Source organism: Lissotriton vulgaris, chromosome 2_1, assembly GCF_964263255.1.
Source record: "Lissotriton vulgaris chromosome 2_1, aLisVul1.2, whole genome shotgun sequence".
In the NCBI taxonomy this organism is placed as follows: Eukaryota; Metazoa; Chordata; class Amphibia; order Caudata; family Salamandridae; genus Lissotriton; species Lissotriton vulgaris.
This window is the reverse complement of record NC_141687.1, coordinates 1,571,524,435-1,571,534,600: the sequence shown is the minus strand read 5'-3', so window position 1 is coordinate 1,571,534,600 and position 10,166 is coordinate 1,571,524,435. Positions and strand designations below refer to the sequence as shown.

General features: G+C 40.0%; 1 protein-coding gene across 1 annotated transcript in view; it reads right to left on the bottom strand.

The window, feature by feature from the left end:
- Positions 1–3,132: 3,132 nt before the first annotated feature.
- Positions 3,133–10,166, bottom strand: part of LOC147732920 (histamine N-methyltransferase A-like) — a 368,087-nt gene continuing 361,053 nt past the window's right edge. The window contains exon 6 of the mRNA XM_086958881.1: positions 3,133–3,833. Coding sequence (XP_086815007.1) covers positions 3,478–3,833 — 356 coding nt within the window. The 3' untranslated portion in view covers positions 3,133–3,477. The remainder of the gene's footprint in view (positions 3,834–10,166) is intronic.

Sequence of the window (10,166 nt, the reverse complement as noted above, 5' to 3'; positions counted from 1 at the left end):
TGGGCTAGACACGGTATTAGTACTTTGGGTGACTTGTATGGACCGAATGGGCTTATGGATTTTGACACATTAAAACTTATTTATGAACTAAACAATGATATGTATTTTAAATACATTCAAATACAAGATTATTTGCACTGTAAAATGAAAATAGCTGAAGTGGCTCTGTCGGATACATTAAGATATTTATACTCAGATAAAACAAAATCACTTATCGGTTCGGGCTATGGACATTTAATATTAGGCAAAATTGATGATACTGTGAAAATAGCAGCTAAATGGTCATCAAGGCTGGAAATGAATATTAATCCCACACAGATATCTCTTTCGCTATGCCATATAAACTCAATAGTCTAGTCTTCTAACCTGAAGCTACAGCTGTATAGAACTATATTATACTCCTCAAAGAATTTCTAGCTGGACACTGGGGGCCCGATCTAATGACAGAACAAAATGCCCGAAATGTGATTCGGATGCAGCAGGTATAGAACATATGCTTTTTTCGTGCCCGGTGTTATCTTCATATTGGAAGGGGATAATGAATGTTCTAGCTAGTAAACAAATTACTACTCCAACTCTTACAGCACATTTGGTTTTACTTGATATCCAGGATGTCAATGGTCAATACAAAGATTTAATAACCATAGTATTTGCATGTGCTAGGTTAGTTATAGCAAGATCATGGAAATTAAAAGAACCTCCGAATGTTATCGAATGGTGGACCGTGATAAATGAGATAAATGTAATGGAACTCTCGTTAGCTAAACTCAGAGGTCCCAAGGCTTTGAAAAAGAAGGAAAAAATTTGGCGAAACCTTATTGACCTGTAAAATCTCTTACTTATTGAGGCCAGTAAAATTTGTGTTTACTTCTCTTGTAAATGTATACTTTCTCTTCTAATATGTAACTGTTGATCCTCTGTCTCTGATGCTACTTATTGGTTTCATTGAATTTTTTTCTTTTTGTCTGTTTATTTTATGTTACGTAAATTGTACTAAGTTGTCTTTCTTGCAATAATACCATTTAAAAAAAAAGAAGGTAGATATTTTCTTGCCTAACCTTTCAAGCCTGCCTCTGCTAGGTTGTGTATTCCTTTGTCTGGGATTTGTGAATGACAGCCCTGGGGATTCCAAGAGACAGGATGAGTCAGCCCAGTGGTGAATAGAGAGATCTGCATCTAGATGGGAGGGAGGTGTTGCAACTGAACCTTGAATAGGGCTGTGCCTGCCTTCCACAATGCTGGCTCCATCTCCTGGGGTGCAGCTGATGTCTCTGCCCTGCACACTGAAAGAAGAGAAGGATTCCTGTCAACAAAGTGCTCCAGGGCTGTGCTTGCCTTCCACAATGCTGGCACCACCTCCTGTGGGGTGTCTGATGTTTCTGCTCTGCACTGTGAAAGGAAAGAAGGAGTCTTGTAAACAGAGTTCTTCAGAACTGGTTTGGACTAGGCAAAGGCCCCTCTCCCCTCAGAGAACAAAGGATTTAGGGGTTTAAATATTGGGACCATGATCCCAAGAAATTAAATCACTTTTGGACTTCAAGAAGAAACCTTTGCTGAGGAGAGGAACCTGAAGAAACTGAGGAGAGACTATCTCTAAGCTGAAGTGCTGCTTGGGGGATTGGCCTGCAGTGGTTGCCTGACTGCTGAAGAAGGGAGAAAGAACTTTTTGTGCTTTATTTTCAACTTGGACTTGGAACAGAGCTTGCCTCCTGCTGAAGTCTCAGAGACAACAGAATTCACCAACGAGCTCCCCAAGAGTCTTCCTGAAGTGCCTGCAGCTGTGCTGGACTTTGTGAGGGATTTGCGTGTCACAAGGAGCTGGAAGCGCGACTTAAGTTCAAGAAGCGTGTTGCCAAACTGCCGCTGCCGCTTCACAACACAAAGCACCCCGCAACACCGGAGAAGAGAATCGACGTCGCCGCAGATGCCAACACATCACCGGGAAGCATGTGTCAAGAGAGAAGGACCTAGGTCCCCACAGACGCCGCAGCGTGTCGCAGGGCCTGTCGCGGCTCATAGTTGTGAAAGCAATTCGCATCGCCAGGAGAGAGGATCGACTTCGCCGCAGATGCCCCTGCATCACTGGGAAGCATGTCGCATCGAGGAGAGAGCGTCATCTTTATTTCTTTGCACCTGAACTTCCCCGCATTTCAATCACTGCAAAATTGCTTGTTGTGGAAGCGCAAAGCATCGTAAGGTACATTGACGCAATGTGTAGCATCCTAAGAACTGAACTGAACTTAAGCTAAAACTACCATTTTAAAGTAATAGTACTGTGGATTTTTGTTGTTTGTGGTCTTGTGATAAGTCTATATAAAGAATACTTATTTACCCTTGTGTGGTGTCCATCTGTAGTGTTTTCACTGGGTTCCTGTATGTGGTCACAAATGCTTTACACACTGCCTCTGAGATAAGCCTGCCTGCTCGTGCCAAGCTACCAAGGAGATGAGCTGGGGTAATATAGGAGTGTACCCCCTTACCCTGACTGAAGGCAAGGGTCCCTATTTGTCACAAGTACCTACATGTGCCAACTAGAGACCCCAAATCTAACACTGTGTTTTACAAAACCCATGCCACAACAGCAGAATTGTATACTTTCACCCCAAGACGTCCCCCAGATAAATGAAAGTCTTTGAGAAATTATGAATTACCAGGGGAATTTTACCTAGAATTTCAGATCTCAAAGATAATTCTCAAATTCTCTGGGGAATCTTAGGATTCAACCAGCAATCCAGGTTAATTCTGCACCCCCAGATTTAACAGGACCCTCAGCATTGTTAACTCTGTAGATGCAGAATTACTACAGTCATGATGAGGCCCTGAACAGTGCAATGTGCAAAGTAGTTGGAACTTACTGTATTGTACATTGTTTTTCCATAGTTGACTTTAACAGCAAAAATTCTGCCTTCTCTTTATGTTGTAAATGTCTAACATGTCTTGATGTACTGCATAGAGAAAGACTCTCCCTGAGTAACTCAGAAGACAATCATATTCTTTGGATATGTCCCACACATTCAATACAGAAACAACTGACAAGTAAAGAAAAGTATTCCTTACTTCAAACATTAGAAAACTTCAATATAAAATGTTAACACTGCTCCACAACATGATTAAATGTGAAAACCATAACTTGGATGGCACTATTTTATTGTTGACTATATGCAAATAAACCAATACACCATGTTTGTGAATTTTAAAGAAAGAAAAATGAAATAAAAATCCCTTAACACTAATGCCATCACCTAATGTTTCACACCTGATTGAAAATACATTTGTAAAGATAATTTAGCAGAGTAAAATATTCATGCTTTTTACTTGGTACACTAACATTTTTTAATACATTTTTCATTGATTTATTGATCTTATGATAGGGTAAACAATCATCAGTACACAGATACGATAGCACGAAAATAATCAAGACCCCAACCCGTCCCTTTAAGAATATATTTATTTCCCCGCAATGTATGCATAAAATATTCACTGTGTAATCACAATTGCTTCATGATTGTTTTTAAAAAAAAACTTTCCATCTTTCTCATCACTGCAATCTTGTTGTTTTAAAATGCCCAATAATTTAACTACCCTATCAGATGTGGCTACTTTATGAAAGTCAATGGTGCGTGTTAAAAAATCCAGAAGAAGTTCTCCATCTCTGCTTCCCTGGACATAGCATTCTGAAATGTCTATTTCAGATGGTAAATGGTAATATTCATAGTTAACTTTTTGCTCATCTAGAATTGTCTTCACATCCAAAGAAGTACGCATTGAGATTTTATAATCCTTGGGATAAAACTGGCCATAATTCTTCCATAATGTGGCCGGTCCACTGTTTCCTGTGGAGGGGAAAATATAGTTTAATACACATATTAAGTCATGTTCTATAAAATAATGTTGAAAGCTGAGGAGAAATTAAAGAGATGCACTGACCTATAATGTACTCACTCATAATCAGACTCACAGACAGCTCAGCTTGTGTGGAAATCCACAGAATAGGACCAACATTGCTACGACCTAAACTCAAACTATGAGGTCAAAGGAGAAATCTCAGTTTCAGAATGGCTCCTCTGCCTCATAATCCTTGCTACAAACCTGCATCAGTGGGACATTTTTCCCTGTAGAGCCTTGCAAGTTCCTGAATACCTTCTCAAAGAGGATAAGGGCTGATCTCAAAATGTGGACCCAAGTGACTATCTGATGTGAGGTATTTCTATACCAACCTGCAAACCTGTGGCTGATATACCTTTTGTGTCCCACTTCATGTGCAAAATCAAGATACAGCTGCATGATGCTTTGACATTGTGTTTCCAGTTATAATTATTAATTAGGCATTGCTAAGGGAGAACCAAATGGTGGTAAAGAGAGCCACAGACAGTGCTGTTCACTCTCCTGCCAGTCCCACACCATGTAGATATATGGTTGTCTTTTCAGCTATGAAGGAAAAAGGAGAGAGTACAGAGTCCAGTTTTGTCAGTTTCAATAGCCATACTTATCGGCTCTCAGTGGATGACAACAGCAACTATCAGTGTCATAGTTGAACCCAGGGGAGGCAACAGCAGCGGCCATGGCTTCTGATCTCTAGGCAATGAATGCCATGGTTGGGGCTCAAGCAAACAGAAAGGTGACAATTAAGCAACTGGAATCAGCCATTGAACAATGAACAATGGGTGCTTGATACCTATTCAATCAAGCCAGTCTTCAAACCAATAGAATAGCCAATGTTTAGGATTCCCCGGTCAATTTATGCCTCTGTAATGCCTTTCAAGAGAACTCAGCGGCAGTACTTGTTGTGATATCAGTGCTCCAACTCCATGAGAAGGCCTCAGATTCACCTGGAGGTGAAATTAAGGTCACAGGCAGGGGCTACATCGGAAGGCAAGATGGATTGTGGTGACAAAAAAGTATCCCACAAAGCTGCTTGTTCAGCAACAAACAGAGACACAAATGTTGCACTCAATTCTGATAGAATAGCATCAGTCTCTTCCAACTCTTTTCAAATGAATTCATCTGAGAAACTAAAGCAATTTACTAATATTGAACAAACTCAGAAACATTCAAAGGAAGCTTGAGTTCCACTGATAAGATATCCACCCTGAATTAATAAATGCTGAGCACCTCCTCAAAGGGTGGACTGATGCACAGTTGGTACCCCATTCTACAAGTGCTAGACCATAAACTTAAACCAGGTCTTTAAATAAGCCTACATACATTTGATATTTCACTGCTTTTCAGAGGACAAAATGGCTCCAGCAACTCTTCTGAAATATATAATATATTCTTTATTCTAGACAGCTGGTCATCGGTAAAACAGCAACAGACATGCTCGAAGCCCGGCCTAACAATGTTTCCATCAGAAAAAAGGGGCTCAAACTTACAAATAAGAGAGGCGATCCAAATATGATTGACAATAAGAAAGTAATGCCTAGACTGCAGGGCCAACCATATACGATGCTGCAAAATCCTAAGAATCTCTGCAGTAAACCTAGTATCAGCACAGAAGTGTAAATAGCCTATTGAAACAGAGTCATTCATCTGTTACTGATTTTTCCCGCATTATGATGACTCATTGGTTTACCAACCCATTAAAGCGCCAGCAACTTAAGGAAAATTCATAATGACACACAGATCAAAGAACTTACCTTGGAAGCCATCTTCCAACTGATTCAGATACATAGACATGAGCCATTAGTATACTATAAGAAGGCCAAGCCTGATGAGCTGATGAACAAACAGTTCTTAGCAGATGTCGCCTGAAAAATCTGTACCCTGACTGAGCAGATGGCTGAGTCTGAAAATGCACTGCAGAGACCAAAAAAGACATAGCACGGATAACTGCGTCCGCTCAAGGGCATGAGTGACAAGTTCAGAAAATCCAATGCAAAAAATTGAAGATCTAGTGAACTAACAGTTGACGGATAAACTTCAGGTTTTTGGTATTCTAGAAGATCAGTAGTGGAATGATCCCCAGCAATTCATTATACTCTTATGCTAAAAAATATTTCCTGACCTAACTGACTTGGGTTTTGCCTACCAAATTCCACGGGCAAATTGGCTTCATTTGGCTATATATATATGCAATCTAATTTGCTTACAACTACCAAACAAAGACCTATTTTAATAAATAACTCTTTATTATGACAAACAACCCATCTAAAGGCACACCCTACTAATTCAATCTTGTTAGCACTACATCTTTTTTTGGTTGATCTGGTTACTGCCATTTAAATTTAGTGCATCAGTGACGACTATGCACAATGATCGAATCATAGAAAATAGCAAGGGCACAGGTGTATTTGCAAAACCCGATCTTACTGAAGATTCAGAGACATGGCTATACTTACTTTTGTACTACAGAAGTGAAAATTGCTAAAATGTTGAAACAATTGGAGAAATTAAAAATTAAGTCTTCAAGAAATAGACATGGAAACTATAATATTGAGGTAGACTGAACAAGAGTTTTATTCATGACAGGTTAAATACAGGCACAGGGAGTAAAAAAGAAGAGACGGGCAAATAGGTTTGAATTTCTATTGACAGAAGGTAGTGTGCAAAAATAAATGAAAACGAAGCAGAATGGAGGAAATACATTTATGATTACATGGCAACTATAAAGTTAACATGCTAGAATGTATGTGATTTAAATAGCTCCCTAAAAGGACAGTTAGTAAAAGATAATAATTTTACACCAAAACAACCAAAATCTAATCAGTCAAACTGGAGTTATGAATTTTTAGAGTGAAAATTGTACTAAAAATCCAAAGCACCACTCGTGGCTGTCTGGTTCTGCGTGGCCAGGTGAAAGTTACAAGTTAAAGCCAACCGCGATGGAGCGTCTGTCAGATACAGTGGCCATGTTAGTCCAGCTGAAAAAGTGACCTTCTCACTCAAGTATCTAGAGTTCTGTTCATGGTAGAAGGGGAGACGAGGAGCAGTGAGAGTGTTGTGGGACTCAGTAAAAGTAGTGCGAAGGGCCAGCTTGGGCATCAAAGACTTTCATTGCTGTAGCTCAAAGATCCTGGTGGCGTCTCAGACTGTCAGGGCTGCGTTGTTGATCGATGCTGTAGGGCAAAGAGTTGGTTCTCTGGAACTTTGTGTTGGTGGCTGGTGCAGTCAGCTAGGTCTTGGTGCGAACATGCCCAATATCAGTCACGATGAGTCGGAAAACTTCAGGGGAGCTCAACAGAGCCACAGCAAAGTTTCAGGACCTGAGAGGCACAACTTAGGGGTCAGGAACTCACTCCAGCAGAGGCCAGCAGGACTCATGCAGGTCCAGATGCAGGTCCAGTTGTAGGTCCATGCAGCAGGTCTGCTTGGCAGTTACAGGGAGTTTCTGGAGCTTGTTATGTAGTTGTAGCTCTGAAAAGAAGGATGTCCTAACTACTCAGAGTACCCTCGCACTACAGCAAAGTCTGGTTGCTTTCCACACAATTAGGAATTAATAACCATGCTTTAACTCAACCAGCCTGGAATTTTCTCCACGGCCACAGGAGCATGTGGACCAGTTTTTATGACTATTGAAATCGAGTGACACCCCAAGCATCATAGCGGGGGGTACAAGAAAGGCCCATCTCCCTACCTAGGGTTGCCCCACCCTGTGCTGAAGAAGACCCGCATGGCCAAGGTCTAATCCATCCGTATGGCCGCAAGACGGGTCAAAACGTCAACACCTTTTTAAAGGGCCTGGACCCTAAATCCATATCTAAACGTGCCACATAACACTATCTGCAGAGTGGTTGTCTTGTCTTTATGAGAGTGTCCAAGATGGCTGCTGACCAATTTGATGCATGGGTCATAGTCTTGCCTGAGATGGAGCATGTTCTACATGGTATATGTGTAATTTATAATAATCTAGATGATCCTCAGATTATTGATATGCTAGTTCTAGGATTGAAGCTTGACATTGGGAGTTAGTCATACTTAGCAATTTCAGTAGCATGCCAGAATATAAAATTGACTTTTCTCCTCGTGCCTCATCCTGGATGTCAAGAGCTTGCAATGTAATACATGCCTTGATGAAAATTGATGGTTTTATCAATTTCTGCCAAGCGCTATAAAGAGATAAAACAGTCTACACTTCCCTCCCAATAAACATTACTCCTTGGATTTGGGCCTAGCATTATATAAAATAACATTTAATGCTCGTATGAAATCTCATCTAAAGTGATATTGTATCATTGTCATCTTATTTATTCAACAAGGGGAAGCAGAAATGTAATAACTAATGTTCCCCTTACCTTGATCTTGAATACAAAATAGTTACTAACCACCCTACATGAGCTTCTGACTAATAACATGATTGTTAACACTCTCAAAGCATATTTCAGGGAGTTACTATTACATTTGTCTCCAATCAAAGCATGCTACAAAGTCAAAGGGAAGAAAACATTTATTTAAACCTATTGACACTAGAAATGGAACTTGCTAGAATAATATAGACTCAAGATCCATGAGAGAAAATATATTATTCTCCAATTGGCTAACTATAGAACACAAATTGGCCATTTACTTAGGGCCATTCACTTAGGGAACAAGCTGCTTCTGCCTGTAAAGTATGCAAGAGAACAGAGTATGAATATGGCAAATCATTTGGTAAAGCCTTGGCATATAAAAGTATATTGAATATATTGAATAAAACCATTACTTCTTTCATCAAGTTAGTCAGGGAGGCACTCTCTCTCAACCAACGAAGATACCCCAAACTAGCGGGAGAGTAGGGGAGCAGGGCAGGAGGGAGCCTGCCGACACCGCCAAGAGTCCTGAAAACCGCCGGAGCCATAGCGTGGGTCCCTACCTTTTGCTGCCGCCAACGTCAAGAGTCATAGAGGCAACCATCAGCGCCGTCGCCGCCCCGGGACTGCAATTCCCGGCAGCCTCAGCGGCGCGCCGCGCTCTGACGCCGTAACAGCAGTGCCAGGAAGTGCATATAGCCCCAACAAGTATCATGGGAAAACGTATAGTTTCTACATCTACCTCGGGCCTCAAGAGTTCTACTATTATTACACCCTCCTTTGAAAGCATGATTGAAAACGCAGTTAACATGGTTAATTCTGAGATCGATATCACTGAGAAGAGCTTCTTTATGGGCCAACCAACATCTCACCCACATATCTTTGACGGACTAGAGGAGGGTGGGCCAATGGCGCCTTCGCCGTTATCACCTACTATAATAATTATTAAATCTATCCATCATGGAAAGTTACCTGAGGGCTCTGTGACCGATAAAGATGTAATAGATATTCCAGACTCTCAGCAGGGGTTCCAAGTTAATACTAGCGTTACTACTCCAGCTGCATCTACAAAAAATGTGGGGAAAAAAAGGAAGAGAGGACCAGCAAAAATGCTAATAATAAGATGAAACAACCTCTCCACAATAAATCTCAACCTTTCCCTCTGAGTATGTGGTCACAAGGAGAGACTGGAATAAGTTGGGTGTCAGTTAGTTTGACTGTGCAACCAAACAACAGTAGTGTAGATTGGACCACAACAGAAGGTGTTTCCTTTTCCGCCTGCACACAAACTGAAACAACATTTGTAAACGGCATACAAGGAAGACCAAATAAAAATCTAATTGACATAATATCGGACTCTACCTTTATTCGTTTGAAAAGTCTAATGGATAAACAATTTAATGCCATTTTTAAACATTCTATATTATGTCAGTGATCCAGTACCACTCCCCCCTGCAGTGCGTTTATTAGTTGCTTCCATGTCCTTTAACAGCTGTTCACCCCTAATTTGATCAATGATAGTAACCCCTTTTCTTTTGACATGCTATTTCTTCACCAGGCTTTCCAGTATATCCAAACGTTTAAAAATGGCATTAAATTGTTTATCCGGATCACTGACATAATATAGAATGCCAAAATATCGACCTACCAAAATATTGAGGTAAAAATATAGAATGCCAAAATATCGACCTCCAATCTCCAAACAGGTAAGTACAAAAATATTGAATCAAAAATATCGATGTAAAAAATATAGTTAGTCAAAATAGCGTTTTTTTTTTTAAATGCTTTAAATTAATTCAAAATTAATGAAATAATAAATATATGAACTTAAACATACTTAAAATTCCTAAATAACCTTAAAATTAATAAATAATTAATGTAAGTAAAAAAAACCATACAAATTGATTTGTTAGTACATATATATATATATATATATATATA